Below are 19,720 nucleotides of genomic sequence, written 5' to 3'. Positions count from 1 at the left end.
AATGCTTATGGCCAGTGTTGGGTTTCAATTTATTTTATTACTGGTTCACTCGTGCATGTGCGCTCGCTCGCACGCTCGTGCGACCAGGTGGGTGGGTGGAACCTTCCGCTGCCCCCACTACTGGTTCGCGTGATCCAGGGCGAACCAGCAGAAACCCATCTCTGCTTATGACTTTTAATAAAAGTTGTTAGCCTGAAAAGGTGCTATCAGACTTCTGATATTTCACAATTTCTATATAATTTTTATTGCAGAATCAAAGACTTCAGCTACTGCATCAGCTTTGGCTAAAAGCCAGATTACGTATTGTCTTCTACTTTTATTTCCTTTTCTAATAACTTCATTAATCCTTTAAATTTCATATGCAATTATCAATTGCCCTAACTTGCTCAAATAGAATTACCAAAATGTTCAAAATCTAAACACAAACATTTTTAAATTTGGGCAAAAAGCTTGAGGAGAAATCCATATGTAACATAAGTGTCTTCAGGCATGGTAGACATGTCTGAAGAAGGGATTCTATAACCTAAAGTTTTATGAGCTTAAAAGCAGACCCACCCAATGAAAATTCGTTATTCCAGACCATCAGAAAGGTAATTATTTCAGACCCTCTGAAAAGAAAACTGCGTGCTTTGGGGCAAGGCGTCTTTTAAAAATTCTTTTCATCTCATGGTATTCGTTATTTTTGTATACCACCGGCAAAAGGCATTGCATAACACTAGATTTTTGAGAAGGCAAGAAACAGATTTCTATTTACCTGTGTGTAGTCTTCTGAAACTAATATAAATCCATTATTATCGATGAGGTAACAGTTAATATTCTATAAAGTAACAAAAATGTGTGTTAAGTCTTTCATTTCAATATTGTATTTTTCACTCACGGAGGAAAGAATGTTTATGGTTTAAAAATTAATCTATAGTGTAGTAACTGAACAAAACTTCACTGAGATTCAAGTGACATAATAGCAATGTTCCAATATCTCAGGGGCTGCCACAAAGAAGAGGGACTCAAGCTTTTCTCCAAAGCACCTGAGGACAGAACAAGAAGCAATTGATGGAAACTAATCAAGGATAGAAGCAACCTAGAACTAAGGACAAATTTCCTGACAGTTAATCAGTGGCTGCTTTAATAAGAGATTGGAAATCATTTGTCTAAAATGATACAGGGTATCATATGATACTTGCCTAAGCAGATGGTTGGACTAGAAGACCTCCAAGTTCCCTTCCAACTCTATTGTTCTATTCTATTCTATTTTATTCTATTCTATTCATGATCTTGGAAAAAGAGAACTGGAGAAATGTCTGGCAAACTGCAAGAGCCAAACATGGATATTATAAGGTTTATACACTTGTTTCATGAAGTGACCATTCGAGAAAGGAGAACTGTACATGGAGAAACACATTTATGGGATTAAACACTTTAGATACCTGTCTATACTAGAATAGATATATAAGAGGTTTCCGAAAAGAGCCCAAGATGTAACTTCAACAATAAATGCCTTGTATTTCTACATTTTTCTAACCAAGAAATGAAAACTGATACTGAAATTCATAATTTTTTACATTTACATTTAATTGCTGCATTTTAAATTTATACTGACATCAAAGTTTTTCTCAAAAGGCAAGACATAAGGGCAGTGAAATGAATATTCACTAGAAAAACTTGTATACGTTGTCTGAAAAATCAGAATAAGAGCATCCTCTCAAACATTTTTCCCCCAACACTCAGACTTGGAAGTTTGAATAAAAATAACTTTATATTAAAAATGCTACTCATTGAAAAGATTGGCTGCCACATTAAAGGGCAGGTTAGTCATTTAACAAGACTAAACAGTAAATCATTTCCTGAACTATGCCACTTCAGGTTTTAGTTAAATTGTGGTGGCATAGTTAAATATTTTGCCATCAAATACATATACATACAGTCCATAAAAATATCACGTCAGGGAAAAGGCAGGAGTAGATTATTTTTCAAATGTCACTGATTTTTTTTTTTACACTAAATATTTTCCTTTTGGAAACATTCAGGCGTGATATAGCACAGTCCATATTTACTACTAAATTCTTGGTAAATGAGACCTTAGTTTTGAACAAGCAAAATACTCAAAGCTAATTCTCCATGTCGTCTTCTAAAATTACATCTCAGTTTCACAGTCAGGCATCAGTATACCCAGAAGATAGAATATCTTTTCTAAACACACATTTGTTTGCTTCGTGTTAGTATGAATATATGCTTTGCATTATTGTCTGTGTTTTCATTGCTAAGAAAAACTGGCCGTGTATGTATGAAATACCTTGATTACCTCATCATCACAGCTTATAGAACACCGGCCATCAAGGGATGTACACTGTAAAAGGAGCAGATTGATAGTTTTGAAACAAGTTTAGAATTTTCATCTTCTGGAAATCTATAACTTTTAGGTATAATATGGGGTGCAATAAAATAAATAAATATTTGGTTTTTTTGTGTTGGGTTCATAAATCTATTATGGTAACATGGAACAATTAATTTACTGTTGCAAAATAAGACACCGAGTCAACACAAAAGTGCACTATATTTCAACGCAATGAATATCTCTCTGATCCAAAAATGGCTTCAGACATTTGGAAGAACTGTTGGAAATGAGAAATAAATTTGAGTTATCCTCATTTGGTGACTTGTGCCCCAGATTTTGAGTGATTTCTCTTGGCACTTATATTAAACTCAACTAAAAAAATAAATAAATCCTGGCTCATTAGACTATTTAAGCCGGGTTTCATCTTTAACTGACGATGGTGATCACATGATGGAATTTATTTACCAAAACATTTTCTGCCAGTTATATTTAACTTGCAGAAATAACAGATTTTGTCAAATGTTTTCCTGAGTCTCTCCAGCTTTATTGCTAGCCAGTGACTCAAGTTTTTTTAAATACTGAATAATAACATACCTGTCTACTAGCAGTCCAGAATTTCCTTTGGAAAAACTCCAGTTTCATCTGGATACCTACAGCTGATTAAAATGATGAACAACAGGTATTTTAAAAGCTGTTTTCATACAGAGATTTACAAGTCCATTTTTTATAATCTGAAAAGCGCAAAACAAGAGCATATAACTACACAATTCTACATCAAATAAAATAGGACAACAAAGTGGGCAGCAAGTAAAATTTAACAAAAAGATTTTCAGTCTGAGGAGGTTAGATATGTAAGCAGGGATTTGGATAGACACAAAGTTCTTTATTTGATATTAAACATCTCTGATTCACTCTAACCTCATCTGGGAACCTGGTTGGGCTTCTTTAGCAAATCTAATACTAAAGAGCCCCTAAATAACTTTATATTAATCCTAATGTATTCAAATATGAATCTTGATTCCTGCATAGCTCTGAGGAAGTATGGCAATATCGTGGAGTCAAGATTTGATCCTAAAGTGGTTTATATTTCATTATCTAAGAAAAGTTCTTCATTATTTTCTACTATAACTTAGTGCAGCAGCCCCCAATCTTTGCAGCTTGGAGGCCCGGGGGGGGGGGGGGAGAGGGGAACTGGGCCACATGAGCAGTGCATGCAGCCCAACAGCAAGTTGAGCTGTGTGCCGGCCCACCTCTCATGTGGCCCGGTTCCAAATAGGCCATGACCCGGTAGCAGATTGCGGCCTAGGGGTTGGGGACCCTTGACTTAGTGTACATATAGTATGTACTGATATACTATATGGATAAGCTAAGAATTTTAGGTTCCAAAATGCAGTTTCAAAACTAGATTGTTTTATCTATGTACTGTATGGCACTAGCTGTAATACTTGCTTTTAAAGTATGTATGTATATATACTTGAGGACAAGCCAAACCAAAATACCATGAAAAATTTGCCATCTGCAGATAAGCCAAGTGTGAAAATTGAAAACAAAATAATAATAATAATGAAATCCTGCAGAATATATTTAAAAAGCATACAGTTTTAAGAGTCAGCTTATCCATAGGGGACAGGTTTTTCATGGTGTTTTGGTTAAAATTTGAGGGTCAGCTTATTCCCAGCTGTGCTTACCTGCAAGTATATACATTAAGAACAATGACTGAAGTATAATTGGCCTAAGGAATAAAAATACAAAAGCGTTTTAATTACATTTCTAACTACTTTATTAGAAACACTCCCTTTATGCTGGACTCTTGGTTATATTATGGACACAGCTGTTTTTTCTCTGCATAAAGGTGGAAGCAGTTTGTTCTCTAAAAATTTTTAAAAACTCTTATCTTGCTTATGGTATGCTTGCCTTGCTTTGCTAGCACAGATATTGCAGACACATATAAAGGGACAGGCCATCTGTTACACATTCATATCAGCCATTCTGTCCCTTGGTCACCTCAATTGCAGATCCTTCTGAGTTCTAGTAATGCCGAATAGTCTCCCATCCAAGTATTAACTAAGCCTGATCCTACTTAGATACCAAGCTAAGATTCAGTAGGAATTGTCACTTGCTGAGGCTAACTCAGCTTATATAATATTTACCACTGGGAAAAAAAGTTAAAATCCTGGATTGGGCTATGCAAAACTGTTACTTCATGAGAATGGGGGAAAGTGAGAACGATTGATTTACTTTTATTGGTGTCATTTTTACTTTAATGGCGGTGCTTTTTAAATGGATTATGTAGGAAATCAAATATCAGGTAGAGTCTTTTGATGTGTTCCAGCTTACTATTATTCAGGCAGAACACCTGCCATTTTCAGTGGGAATTTTCCTTCTTTAAAATAGCATGACTAGATTTATCTCTGTTTTCCCAGGTGTGCAAACCACTATGATATCTTACACTTTTGGCACATTGGACACAGATACCATCAACTTAACTCTAGTATTTGGGATGTAAAACTGAGACTGTGAAGTCAAAACAATAGAATGATCAAATAAACATCTGACATGATACTTTGATGATAGAAAATAGGAGGGGGAGGGTTCTCCCACATGAATTTCATGGGGTCAATGAAGAAATTCAGGTAGCCATGCTAGGATGTAGTACTAATTTTCTTTCAAATCTTATATACACAGTTTAGCTACTTGAATTAGTGTGCCTTTTTGTTCTCTACAGTAAATGTTTAGATGATATCATATTCTATGGACTAATCAAATATATTCTTGACAAACTTGAACACTGGACACTACCTAACAAAATGAAAACCAATTAAGAGAAAAACACAGTTTTACTTGTACGTACTTAAAATTAAATGTGCAGGTACAGATTAGGTGAAACTTTGCTCACTAACAGTAACTATGAGAAGGATCTTGAAGTTATAGTGGACAATCACTTATATTATGAGCCAGCAGTGTGCAACAGCATACAAAAAAGCCAACACAATCCTAGGTTGCATTAACATATAATATAATCAAGATTATGTGACATATTAGTACCACTTTATAAAGCCTTAGTAAGACGACACTTAGAATACTTCATCTAATTTTGGTCACCATATTATAAAATAGAATAGAATTCTTTATTGGATAATAAATAATGTGATTGGACACCCAAGGAATTTGTCTTGGGTACATATGCTCTCAGTGTTCATAAGGAAAACAAAATACATTCATCAAGAATAAAAAGACACAACACTTGGTGATAGTCAAGGTTACTAATAAGCTGTCAAATCGTACTAGGAAAAAAATAAAAACAATATAAATAGAAATATGCAAGCAACATGGTTATAGTCATAAATGGGGAGAAATAGAGACTAGGAATGAAGAAAAGAATAATAGTTATACATTCTTAGTAAATTATTGATAGTGTTGTGGGAATTATTTGTTAAGCAGAGTGATGGCATTCGGGAAAAAACTGTAGGTTTTCAGAAATTGTAGGTTCCCCATTACTGGAGGCTTTTAAGAAAAGACCGTGGACAGCCATATATCTGGAATTGTACAGTGTCTCCTGCTTGAGCAGGTGGTTGGACTAGAAGACCTCCAACGTCCCCTCCAATTCTATTATTATATTATATTTAAATCTTTTTGAAGTCAGCATCTGAAATAAACACTCCACAACACTCTGGAATCTAAAAAATAATGAATTAAGAGTTTGTGTTTCTGCCTTTCCTCCAGGAACTTGAAACACTTACAGGGGATTCTCCAGGTATTTTATTCCCTATAATAACAATCCTGTGAGGTAGGTTAAGCTGCAAGTGGCTGGCCCAAAGTCACCTTGTCAGTTTCCAGGGCTGGGAGTGAACTGATTCCCTCCATTCCTAACTAATATTACAATCACCTCATCATACTGACTTCTTAGAACAAAGGTTAAAATGACCCATCAAAATAGAGCGCTACAAAGGACATTTTACAACAATTAAACTGCCTTTCTGCAGTTTAGAAACCCGGTACAGTGACTTGTCAAGTTACTGGATCAGTTGTGGGACACAGTGTCAGATTCAAAGAATCACGGCCATCCACTATATTGCGTCATAGAGGATTTATTCAAGCTGATACACAAGAATCTGATCAATTAAAATTCAACACTAAATTGTTGACCGATCAGGTAATTAAAGAGGGATTGGACTGGGACCATTTGTGGGGATTCCAAAACTCTAAACTGAGGATGCAATTAATTCTGCCCCCTCCCAACTCTGATTGCTCTTCTCTTACACAGAGGTACTTATTATTCTAGTGATCCACTAAATAAGGCGGTAGGTATCTATAACTACAGCTTTATTCAAATGATAAAGAAGCCATTTGCATAATTTTGTATCAAATACAGTTAACGTACACAATTGATAGAAAATAAAATAGGATTATTATTCATGTATCCAGTCAGCATTGCATTCAGGCCCATTAAATGAAGTTTCCTTCATTTAGAGCCCATTACTATAAAGTCCATGTACAACATATATCTGAAAATAAGCTCGAAATTTGTCTGCAATACAGAGGGTTAAACCCAAATGCTCTCTTCAATGTATTTCCTCATAAGGGAATAAGAGAGTAATTAAGAAGACAAATGCACATTTATTTAATTTAATTCATATTGCTGCCTATTCACCCAGGGTGACTCAAGGCAGCTTACAGAATATAAAACCATATTTAAAACAATAAAAACTAACAAAAAGAATCAAATAAATTAATAGTAGTACAATATAACAAAGTCACCCACACCTCCCACCTTGGTGACAGTAGATCACACAAGCCATGTAATGGGATCCATCTTGCTCTGGGTTCTCCAGGCCCGCTGGCAGAACCAGGACTTCAGCACCTTCCAGAAGTGTATTAGAATGGGGCCTTTCCTAATATGTAGGGGAATGAGGTTCCAGAGAGAGGGCACCAACACAGAGAAGGCCCTTTTTCTGGGTCCCACCAGGTATATCTCCCTCAGGGATGGGCCCCGCAACACTCCCTGCCTCCCCACTCTGATGGGTTGAGTAGATGTGACCGGCAAGAGATGGTCCCTCAGATAACCTGGTCCCAAGCCATGAAGGGCTTTAAAGGTGATAATCAGCACCTTGAATTGCACCTGGAAGCAAATGCAGCTCCCACAGGAAAGGTGATATATGCACAAAACCATGTGGGCCACTGCATTTTGCACCAACTGGAGCTTGCAGGTGCTCTTCAAGGGCAGCCCCATGTAGAGCGTGTTGGAACAGTCAAGACGGGAAGTGACTAGGGCATGAGTGACTGTGATTAGGGACTGTTGGTCCAGGAAAGGGCACAACTGGTGCACAACCCGCACTTGTGCAAAGGCCCTCCTGGTCACGACTGTCACCTGCTCTTTGAGCAGGAGTCGTGAAAACCCCTAGATTAAACCCCTAAACAGGGTCTGTTTGGAATAGTGCCACCCCATCCAAGACCAAGTGTGGCAATTCTCCCTGAGCCAACAAACCCCAAAGTCAAAGCCACTCGGTCTTGCAAGGGTTTAGTGTCAACCCATTGCTCCCCGTCCAGTCTCTAACAGCCTCTAGGTACTGCAAGAGGGAGGTCACATTTATTACAGTCTCTCTCTCTCACACACACACAAACACAAATCAGTCACAAATATGGGCCCCACATCTTCTGTGTACAAAAATGAGGAAACATTCGTCCTGTATTTTTAATAAGGATGTTGACATGCTGACATTTATGGAGGAGATTACCTGTTAAGAGATATACAGGCTAAATTCCTTAAAAGCAGCTTATCCATTTGTTATCATTATCCACTATTAGGCATTTCTTTATTTAATATTTGTACAAAATATGTGGCATTTTCTAATCTCTGCAAAGGATAGTAGAACTCTATTTTGTACAATGATCTTTAGTGCTCAATATAAACATAAAGTACTTACTATGTTGGCTGAGAGCCTGCTAGCCTGAAGTACTCTGCTCTTTCATTTTAAGCCATGTTAAAATACAAAGTCATTAATTAAATCCCAGAAAGATGTTGATGTAAATGGCAATGTTAGGATTTCCCTTTTTATAATCTGCATTCATTTATGGCCCTTCAACATTTTTTTAAGATTAGGGCAGTTGTATTTGTAATTAATTGCAGGTGCGCCAGGTAAGGTTCCTTTGACATTAACTTCAGAAGTTAAATGATAATCACCAGATCCCAGAAAAGCTCCTGATTTCAAAATTGCTTTTTACAGTAATTCACTGAAGCATTAAGAACAGAGAAGCATAAGGCCCCGTCCCGAGAGCTGTTAAAGGGGGGTGGCACCTGCTAAGCTTCAATCATTTGAAGTCATCAACAAAAATGCAGTATGTTGTGTGTTACTATAGTGAGTGCTTTTGGCTTCTTTTTCAAATGTTATTAATTTGATGTATTTGTACAAGGAAAAGAGGACCATGTTTCCATAAATGAAGATGCAATCTCTTTCTGGGTTAAGCAGAAAGATGTAAAGGAGAGTTTTAAATTCCGATAATGAACACTGGGAACTCTAATGTCAAGAAAACATGTCCCTTGGTGCTCTGATCTAGGCTTCCTGAGACAGTAAAAAGCACACACTTAGTCCCCAAAAACGTCTTTCTATTTCAACGGCTGTGAATTATGTTCATTCACAGCCCATAATGAGTCCCAAATAGTTGTAAAGAGTCCTACAGTAGGCTTCCAAAGTCCTTCGGGATAAGGCTGATAAGCACCCACTTTTATCTTCCTTGACACACTGCCAAAGACTTAATTGGCAATTAGCTTTGCAAGGCCACAAGGAACACAGAGTCAAAAGGCAGCTTCATAACGTAAACCAAACAGAACCAACAAAGTTGGTTCCTGCAAAGGCTCATTTAGTCATGCCGGCCACCTGACCACGGAGACATCTTCAGACAGCACTGGGTCTTTGGCTTTCAAACGGAGATGAACACCACCCCCTAGAGTCAGGAACGACTAGCACATATGTGCGAGGGAAACCTTTATATAACATGATTCTGCTGGTGTGTACTCTCTGCTCCAACAGAAGAGAAACAATTATTTACACATTAATTTATAATTCAATGCACACACAAAAGCCAATTTTATACAATAGCTGAAAGTATGCTCATTTCGGAGACTGTAGTCACAGCTATCCATTGCCCTTGCCCCTTGAAAATGAGCATCACTGCACAACCACTCTATGCAGTGATCAGAAGACCCCCAAACTGTGTGGTTACCATGTTTCTTTCTCTTTCATGTCACCACCAATCACAAGATGACAGATCAGTGAAAAATGGTGAGAATCCATTTTAAGCTTCTAGTAGTGCAGAGTCACATATTTAGAATCACTTCTTAAAAACTTCCAGTGTCGGAGCGTTCACAACTTCTGATGCAAGTTGTTCCACTGATTAATTGTTCTAACCGTCAGGAAATTTCTTCTTAGTTCTAGGTTGCTTCTCTACCTGATTAGTTTTCACCCATTGCTTCTTGTCCTGCGTTCAGGTGCTTTGGAGAATAGCTTGACTTCTTCTTTGTGGTAACCTCTAAGATATTGGAAAACTGTTGCTTCTCTCCTTTATTAGTTTCCACCCATTGCTTTATTGTATTTGTATTCATTCAGTTTCTTTGGTAACTCAAACAGGGAGAATAGAAGTTGTCAGGTGTTGGTGATCATTGGCATGTCATCTAAAATATTGTCACCTTTGACATATGTGAAATAGATTTATCATCATTGTTCTAAAAGCACAAATCAACTACATCTTCAAAGCAGTTGTTCAAATATGAAAGCAACTATAGTTTCCCCACGGTTGTCAAGTTCTTAACTATCCCATCTCCACAAAAAGCAAGATTCTTCCCAGAAATTTCAGTGACACATCCAAAGTTTTACTGAAAAAGAATGGTTCAGATTTCAGAAACCTTACCAAGAGATCATTTTTCCTACATTATTGCACTGTTTTCTAGACTGCTTTATTCTCTCTTTGTAGGACTGATCACCAACACTTGGTTTTATCTTCAGTTTAGAAGTTGAAATCCTTCCCTTTCTATAGTTTTCTTCCCAGCCTCTTGGGATTATAGCAGCATTTTTTTAAAAATGCAGCTGCATTAAAAAAATCATCAATGGGGAAATTCTAGAATCTTTTCTGAAGCTCCAAAGAAAAGGGTTTTATTTTATAGGTATGGTAAGTGGTGGAATCCTATCGGTTTAACAACTGGTTCAGTGAACTTGCATGCACAGTTTTTAGAACACTCATCTTCCGTATTACAGCTGGGAAGGAAAACAGCTGAGGTGTGGCAATCTGTTCTGCCCCATGCCTCAACTGAGAAGATAAAGTTCAATAAAGTGCAGGTGAGGGTGGGCAGGCTCACTCGATCGTCAGAGCGAACCAGTTTGCACCCAGCTGATCGTCAGAGCTATTGGTTTGCCCAAATCAGTCCAAAACAGTAGAATCCTACCCCTGAATATGGTCCTTCTCCCCAACCTCCACAAATATTTCCTGTATTTGAACCAACTGTTCTTCATCATCTTGAATACAACGGAGGAGGGATAGGATCTTTCACTTTGTTCACCAGGAGGGCAATCAATCTGCACTTAAAGCATATGTAACTCATAACATCTTCTAGGAAGAAAACAAAAGTGGCCTATATTCTTTACAAGAGCAGTTCTTTTCATCCCTGTGTCCCAGTAAGAAAGCAATGCTACTAGACATCTCTCCTCTGCAAAACTTCTATTTGGTCTCCCTGTTCACTTGCTTGGTGGCGAGTTTGTTCTGTGGAGCATGATTCCTAAAGCTTTTTTGAAACCGCTTGTAACTAACTCAGTAAGAAGCAATCTGTAATGGCTCTTAAGATTCAACAAGACCAGAAACCAATTACAAATCAAATGAGATTAGGAGGGAATCTAGTAATTCCTATCTTGTCCTATCTTTAATTGAGTCAAAGATTTGACCTTGCTTGCTGAGCCTCGTATAAATCACTTTCCAGTGCTTCATTGCTTGCATAACATAAAAGTACAAAATTGATATATACAGAATTTTATTTTCTGACTACAGAGTTGCTGTATTTAAAGACACAGAATAGTAGAGAAAGTACATAATAATGTTGCAAAGTCATATTCTTGAGTTCTTATCGTTGGGTTTCAAAGTGGGCCTATTTCAGACTGTGCTTACTTGCTGTGGCAATAAAATCATCAAATCAACATTTCAACAGTGTTTCTCTATTCCTACCTTCTTAAACTATATGGACAATGGCCTGTCTGTTTAATAAACTCAATACATTTGATGATAGGCTGTTTTGTTTAAGGGATATTAACTGAGGCCACTATTTCCTAACAGCCTTACCAGGAAAAAAAAACACATTTGCAGCAATGCTTTTATTCCAACAGACCTTCAAAAAATAATCCTCACTTTCATCCCTTTTAATCACCAAAGAACAGGAACCATCAGCACTGCCATTTCTTATCTAACAAAGCCTGCACTTACTACTCTTACAACAATGCTGTAATCTCCTTTACTAATTGACAAAACCCATCTTTCTTTAGTACAATTTTTGCAGGCATGCTGCATCTGGAGTTCTTAAAAATGCCTACCCATAGGAAAAGCCAGCGTGGAATCAGGGTGGTCCACAGACAGAGGCATAGAAAATCTGCTGAAATATAGATGTGTGGCATAGAAGATGTGATCACTTCAAAAATCAGGAATCTGAAATACATAATCACTTAAAACCCAAATTCCCTCCAACACACACCCAAACATGAACTTCTAAGTCTCACTTCTCTTACCCATGGATTTTGCACCAAGGAAAAAAAAGGAGTTGATTGACTGAAGCATCCAGAATAGAACAATCAAGGAACTCCGCTTCTACATATTTTTGAAGGCTAGAATGAGTAAATTATCAGACAGTTATCCCACCACCCTTACCTCTGCAAACCATAACATATCATGTAAGTATATAGAGCAGAACAGAGGTGGTATTCTACCGGTTCGAACCAGTTCGCCTGAACTGGTAGCAGAAATCGCGGGTGGTCCCACCCCACCCCAACTCTATGCCATCCCATTTAGCACCCTTTTCACCAAAAGTGTATGTTCAGAAGGCTGTGTGCATGTGCCAAGGCACACACTCACATTTACAAACTGGTAGGGAAGGTAAGTAAATACCACCTCTGGAGCAGAACCTTTTAAGATAGAACAATGGAGCTGGGTAACTAATAAATTCAAATACATATCTACACACACACACACACACACACACACACACACAATATCAAGTAATTATATATATATCAGCTCAGCTGATAAGGAGGAGAGCCTGTGGCTTAGTGGCTAATACATCTGCCTAATATGTAATACAGCCCAGGTTCGAATCCCAGTAAGGGTATGGCTAGCTGATGAGAGCTAAATAGCTTGAAATAGATCTATACTAGTCTCCCTTTATTTATTTATCAGCACAAATACAACACACACACACACACACAAAACAAAGAGGAAATACCTAATTTTTAATCTAGCTTTCTTTCAGAAATTTTTAGAAAACAATGCTAAATAATCAGTGCTATTTATCTTCAACAATTAGGAAATAAAAGTTACTTTTATAAATAAATATAGAGACTACTTGGAAATGCATGTTATTCCCACAAGCTGCAACACTTACCGTATTTTAATGGATATATCAAATGCTCTGCAAAGTTTGTGGAGGAATTTCCCTCACCCCTCCAAATCTTGGGCAACGTTTAGGGCTGGCTTACATAAACTGCTAAACCATAATTTAGTTTGCTTGATTTTGGCTTAATGTGATGCATGAATCTCTCCTCTGTGTCTACGCAGCCAAATGTAGACTGTTTTAGTACTGTCTATATTTAATGTAGATATATTTCAATACTGTTTATTTTTTTTTAATTTTCTTAAAATAAGTATATATCTCTGTTCTTCCAAAAGATCTTAGAATGTTAACCAGTTAATATATCATAAACAACAAACAATACCCCCCCCCCCCCCGCCCTGCTGAAGCATGCATAATAAAATGAGGCATTGGTCTAAAGTGTACAGCAACTCAAGGCACTTCTGAAATGCAAAGAACTGTCCTTTAGGGTTTAATGTTCTATTACAAAGGAGTCCTGACCATGATGTTTATAATAGAATTAAATATAATTCGTTATCCTTGAGATCATAAACAAGATTAGACAGCAGAAAATTCGTGCAATTGTTAGGCATCCATAAATCATGTTGTGACTATTTTAATCTATAGCAGGTTTTTTTTTCAAATGAACAAAACTTCCTTTTTTCACTAAAAATTGATTTATTCCCATTTATGTTCAAGCAAAATAAATAATCCATTTAATAAGAATTTTAAAAATGTGAGAACTTTTTCTGAGGTGGTTACAGTGTAGTCTATTAGTCAGGAAAAAGCTCCTTAGGTTGATATTGGGAAATGATAATGTTACAGGATTCAATTAAAATTAAAACAATTTGAGCAGAACCCTAGGCATCATCTCCACCCCAAGGGCAAATAACACCAGGACTTGTCTTTCAAAATTAACAAAATGAGCAAGCAAAAAACTATAAAAAATACCCAGGCAAAATCAGATTCTTTGCAACTCACACTCTAGCATGAATATTCTCTTCCACCTGGCACAAACTCTAAGGTATTTTTTATTATGTGTTCGTTTTCTTTGACATAATTCTCTGACCTCTTTTAAGACTTCAGCCGTCTCAAAGTATGTAATCTATAACAATCAACAGGTGTATCAAATCATACAACAGCTCTTGAAAAATTAAAACAATATAGTTAAAATAAAATACAATTTCAATGATCAAATAAGTGCAAATACCATAGAATACTTTTCATCAAAAGTCAAGCAATGAGAAGTACTTTTAAAAAATGTATTAATCCAAGCACACTAGGATGGGAATAGCCATATCAGACATGTTCACTGCTGTAACACTATAGACATGCCTATACTTAAAGAACAGCCTATTTAACAGCACTCTGCCATTTTCGTAAACAGCATGTAGGTTTGTAGTGAATTTTATAAATAAGCGTGGCCAATTTTGGAAATATCCAGCAGTAAAATCAGTATAATTCCTACTCAACTGAGTGTTCCAAAGATTTAATACTTCTGACAACGGCACAACTGTGCTATGTGTGGTGAATAACAAGGGTTCACTTACACATACCTTGCTTTCCTCTCCATCTTCATATGCGGGTAGAAAAATGGTTTATATAGTCTAAAGAAATCTGTTTGCAGTTAAGAAAAAAATCTTTATTTTCCCTTTGACAAGCATTTAGAAAGAACAGCATGATAGATGATAGATATAGATACACACACATATAGAAATATCTCTAGAAACAACCAATAATCAGCAAGCAGAAATATTCAATGTATCATTCATCTTGAACAGTATCACACAGAAATTGTTCAACAGAACCATACGTTATGGATCCTGAGAAATGCCACATAAAGTAGTAACAGAGATATTTTCTATCTGGTTCTCAAATTTATACTGTTGATTAAACCATTATAGATTGCTAAAGCCAACTACTATGTAGTTGACTCAGTTAAATATGTTAAATAAGAAAGGATGAGATTGTTTTCCAGAGGATTCTGGATAGCAGCTCTGATTATGTTTTGCCAATGATTGTACTAACCAGGTCAATGGGAACCGTAGTTTCACGATATCTGACGTATCATAGAACAGAGAACAATAGAAAAGGCATAAGAACACAGGAAAGAACTTTGGAGGTCTTCTAGTACAAGCCTCTGCTCAACCTATACCATTTTGGACAAATAATTGTCTAGTCTCTTCTTGAAAACCTACATTGATGGAGCAGCCATGACTTCTTGAGGTAAGCCATTCCACTTATTAATTGTTCTCATTGACCACATGCTATTTAGCTCTATTATAGAAACTGTCCATTGCCCATTTACAAAAATGGGATACATTTGTGAAACAGCCATTTAGAACATGTTTGCCTGAGAAAAAGGAATAAATATTGCAATGGTAGACTTTAAGGGCATAGTAAAAATATAACACACTGATTTGGAAAATTAAATAATGAGTTAACTTTCAAGACAAAGAACTTTCAAGAACACCTGAAAAGTCAGCTTAGTGATATTCATTTACACACTGAGGGACATCTTCTGAAAACATTCTACACTTCCCCTCACTTTTATATTATAAATTATAGTATAGTACTATATTGTATATGTACTCTAAATACCCTACATAAATTATTTTACTTCTTGCCAAATTTTTCTTTCTCAAGAACCCTAAATTTCACCTTCCTTCTTCCTATCAGTACTCTATTTTGTCTATTTTTTTTTTACTAAAAACCAATAGGATTGTTGAGGTTTCTAATAAAATGATAGTTTTTAAGATGAAATACTTCAAAACAACTCATTATTTTCACAGTAATAAAAATAATGCACAGGATAAATAATTTCATAATCATATCCTAATGTTTATCAAAAATAGATAAATACATGTAGGAAGCGCTATAAGTTAGAATACCCTGGTAGCCGCTAAGCTGAAAAAACAAACAAACAAACAAACATGAATAATGAAAAGTCAAAGCTAGAGTGTCCTTTGATGTAAATTGGGTGATCTATCATGTCTAAAAATGAAATTAAATTAAATGTATGGCTTTTAAGAAGAGACCAGAAATGATCTAAATAAACAACATGCAAATCCTATATTTAATCTCAGACATGTTTTTCTAATTCTCCTCTTTCTTGATCCCTTTTGTTGCTATTACTTTTATGTCAAGTTTCATCTGTTTCCATTTAGGGTAACAACTATATGAACTTACTAATTAACTTTAATCATGCTTATCTCCCCAGCATTTTTCCGTATCTACAAAGATGTACATTGCACACAGCGCTCCATGCAAGCTGGGAATTGATTGATTGAAGCCTATGTGGCTGCCATCACGAAACAGGCAGACACATGAAATTTGATTTAAAGACTCTTGGCTACTTCTTTATTTAACTTGCAATTAAATGTAAGCTTAACCAGTCTTCTTAGATCCCTAGAATAGCACTCGACTCATAAGGCCCCCTTTCCACAAACCAAAATACTGTTTCACAGAATAGATGGAGTGCAGAAAGCAATTCCTAGACCTGGGCCAGGTTGCCAAAACATTTTATTCCCCACCTTAAAAGACTCCTGTCTCTTCTTGTCCTACAGTGAAGCCTACACTCCATAACTACCATGGCAATAAATTACTTTTTGCAAGGCTGGTGCTTACATTAAAAAGTAAATAAAATCAAGCTGATTCTCTGATGGAATTCAAAATGTAAGCAAAAGATAAGGTGCATTAAACCATGGTACGTCCAGCATAGAATGTTTTTGCCTAACATTGGAAAGATCAAATGACCCTGGACCTAATTTTCCTCCTAGTAGCTAACTTTTGAAGGGGGTTGAACATATTCTTTTATGTATCAGTAGCCATTGAGGAAATCTGAGACAATGTCAGAGACAAGAATCAAAGTTTTGAACCAGGTTCAATATAATATAATACGATATCCTGTGAATGCTCTGGCAGCAACGTTTTTTCCCCCCTTTACAAATCACCATCTTCAACTTCAGTCAACAAGCAAAATAAACTGACATGCTACACACTCATATAACAGAGCACTTGCTGAAAATTACCTACACTAGAACAGCAATACAAAATTCAGATCTATGAGAAATAGATGCTTTACAGATCTCTGTAGATCTAATTATTGTTTTTAGAAAAGCAATTTAGAGATGCTTTTCATGAACTGGACTTCACCCTTTTCCTGCCTACTTACTCAATTTCAAGTCATTCACAAAATTTCTTTTCTGCTATTACTTTCCAAACCTCAAGCTGTGTATGGAAACCAGCAAAGAAAAATGTAATTTGGAGAAGCAATTTAAAATGAAGAATTGAAAGATATATTAAAAGCTGTCTGCCAACAGTACCACATTACTTTCTTACTCCAATCAGCTTTTCTTGGAAAGCGGATACGGATTAGCCAATTTTGATTTCTGTTGCAAATATTATTGTTAAATATCTTGGATCTTCTTTACAACTGAATTTAGTTAGTGTTTTGTCACAAAACATCAATTCCCTTACTTCACTCAGCAATATATATATTGCCTACACCCGTGAAAATCTACGAATATATATATATGTGCAAACTAGCTATACTTCCTCATGGAATCTAGAAGATACCAAAGAGAAATTAAGAAGACTGATTACCAAAGTTTTAAATCTGAAAACCTCAATTACAGTTATATAACATGGCTTCTCAGTTTTAACTCTATCTTTCTAGCAGCCGAGAAAAGCTGAGTAATTTATCTTTGAACATTTTAGGATTGACGGCTAGATCATAAAAATTAAGAAAATGCTGACATTAATCTTGAGATATTTCATCACATTTTACTGTATAATCATACATTAGTTTATTACGCTTTGTTTTGTGCCTTTGAATCAGTGTGTCAGCTTTGGAAGCCATATTAACACCAGAAGCTTCCACGCAGCCACATTTTTGTGCTTTGGAAATTAGAGGGGGGATTTAGTAGAGGGAATATAGTTAGACATAATAGCATTATTCTTTTCGGTATTCCTGCACCTGGAGGAGAAGTGATGTCTTGAGATGTGTCTGTGATTGGACCATGTGATGGACTGATGGGTGCAGAGGCTGGTTTTCGATTTTTGATTTACTGAGGGAAAACCTGGAACTCTCAGATTCGGGTTTTCCCAGATGTGCCTGTATACTTACTATACTCTAATAAAAGGGAACTTTGAGAAAATACCTGTCTCTGAGTTTTTAATTGGAGTTATATTCTTCTGGTACGCTGACACAGTGTTGACTCTGCTGGTTTTTGGAAATGGATTGCCCTTACCTCCTTCCTAGGGCTGAGAGAGAGAGTCAGTGACTGGCCCAAGGTCACCCAGCTGGCTTTGTGCCTAAGGGGTGGGGGAAGGGAGGAACTAGAATTCACAGAACTCCAGTTTGCAACCTAAACACTGCACCAAACTGGCTGTCTTTTATTAGGAGTAAGGTACAATTATACAGATGGCTCTCAAAGTAATCTTTATTGCATAATCAATCAGAGCAGGTCCTTCACATGTGCCAGGCTACTTTGGCACTTTCAAAGGGATTCATCCATTCGTTCCTGTTGATGCCTCTCTTCTTACCCTTTGTTTATTATTAATAGACAGGGTGGGAGGAAAAAAAAAAGGGAAAGTACAAAGTAGAGGAGAATCTTCTTGCCAAATCCCTCAAGAGGAATGTGAAAATAGCCACACATGCCAGAACACTAAATTGACAATTCAAATCATATGTTGCCAAAAGATAGACCAAGCATGAATGTTTAACTAAGAAAGAAATGAAAAGCTCTGAAGGATAAATTTTTCTTCTATCACATTATGAAGCATATTAAACAAGGCCCGTGTTGTTGTTGGAAATGAACCTCACACAGTGCTTAACTTTTCGGTGACCTTTCCCTGTGAACATCTTCTCAATTTGTTAATGCTAAAAATAACACAATTGTAGCTGTTGAGGATTACCTAACTATAAGAGGCAGTCAGGAGGCACGCTTTACAGATTCTATCCTCTGACGTGCATAATTACTGCGCCGTCTTGACAACCGCACCTGGCTAGCAAGCCTCCTTTTAAAGACAATGGTTATAAAAATAATGTGTCAACTAATCCAATATGTGAGCCAAAGGAAATATTTACTGAACTCCACAGAGAATTATGAGCTGAGAAAAAACCATAAATGCCACAGCAGGAAGCAATAATTTCTATATTACCATTCCACAAGGTCAGGAATCACGGGTACAGCCTGGTGTCAGTCATTGTGAAACAAAGGCACTGCCTTAGTCACGAATGTGAAGAATTTTACTTGTAAGAATTCATGCAATGTAGCAAAGTCTCAGATCTCCTTCATGGCTCTTCAAAAATATAGAAACATTTTGAGCCTGCACTTTTGTCCAAAGTAGACTTAGGCCTGCACTTCAAGTCTCATTAACCACAATGCTGCCAACAATTTGATAGAGCAGTGATTTGCAAAGGCATGTTCTGTAGTCAGTTGGGCACATGACAATAAGTATCATTCATGTATCAAAGGATGTGGAAAATTCAAATTCTTTCTTCCCATTGAGTAGCATTCATCTTCTAAGCTCTGTATAAAACAATGGCTGTGTCCTGAACATAAGTGAGCAATTATTCCAAAACACGATTAAGTCTTCCTACTTCTCATTTTGGATCTGAAATGCCTCTCTTTAGATTAATACTCTCTGCATTGCAATTGTTCTACTATCTGTTATTGATAAATTGTTAATAACTGCTTTATTCCCATCAATATTTGTTGATTTATTTCTACTATCTGTCATAAAACATCACCTTAAATGGTAAAGAGACCTCATTGTTGTTATCA

General features: G+C 36.5%; 1 protein-coding gene across 3 annotated transcripts in view; it reads right to left on the bottom strand.

The window, feature by feature from the left end:
• Nucleotides 1-19,720, bottom strand: part of CACNA2D3 (calcium voltage-gated channel auxiliary subunit alpha2delta 3) — a 631,895-nt gene that overhangs the window by 54,673 nt on the left and 557,502 nt on the right. For 2 of the 3 annotated variants that reach the window (XM_081935818.1, XM_081935820.1), the window contains 3 exons: nt 2,927-2,988; nt 2,291-2,344; nt 755-817 (listed from right to left, as the gene is read on the bottom strand). In XM_081935818.1, coding sequence (XP_081791944.1) covers nt 755-817; nt 2,291-2,344; nt 2,927-2,988 — 179 coding nt within the window. The remainder of the gene's footprint in view (nt 1-754; nt 818-2,290; nt 2,345-2,926; nt 2,989-19,720) is intronic. The other variant, XM_081935819.1, reaches the window with a different exon arrangement.

Source organism: Natrix helvetica (genome assembly GCF_964273705.1).
Source record: "Natrix helvetica genome assembly, chromosome: 1".
NCBI lineage: Eukaryota > Metazoa > Chordata > Lepidosauria > Squamata > Natricidae > Natrix > Natrix helvetica.
This window is presented reverse-complemented; position numbering and strand designations above follow the sequence as displayed.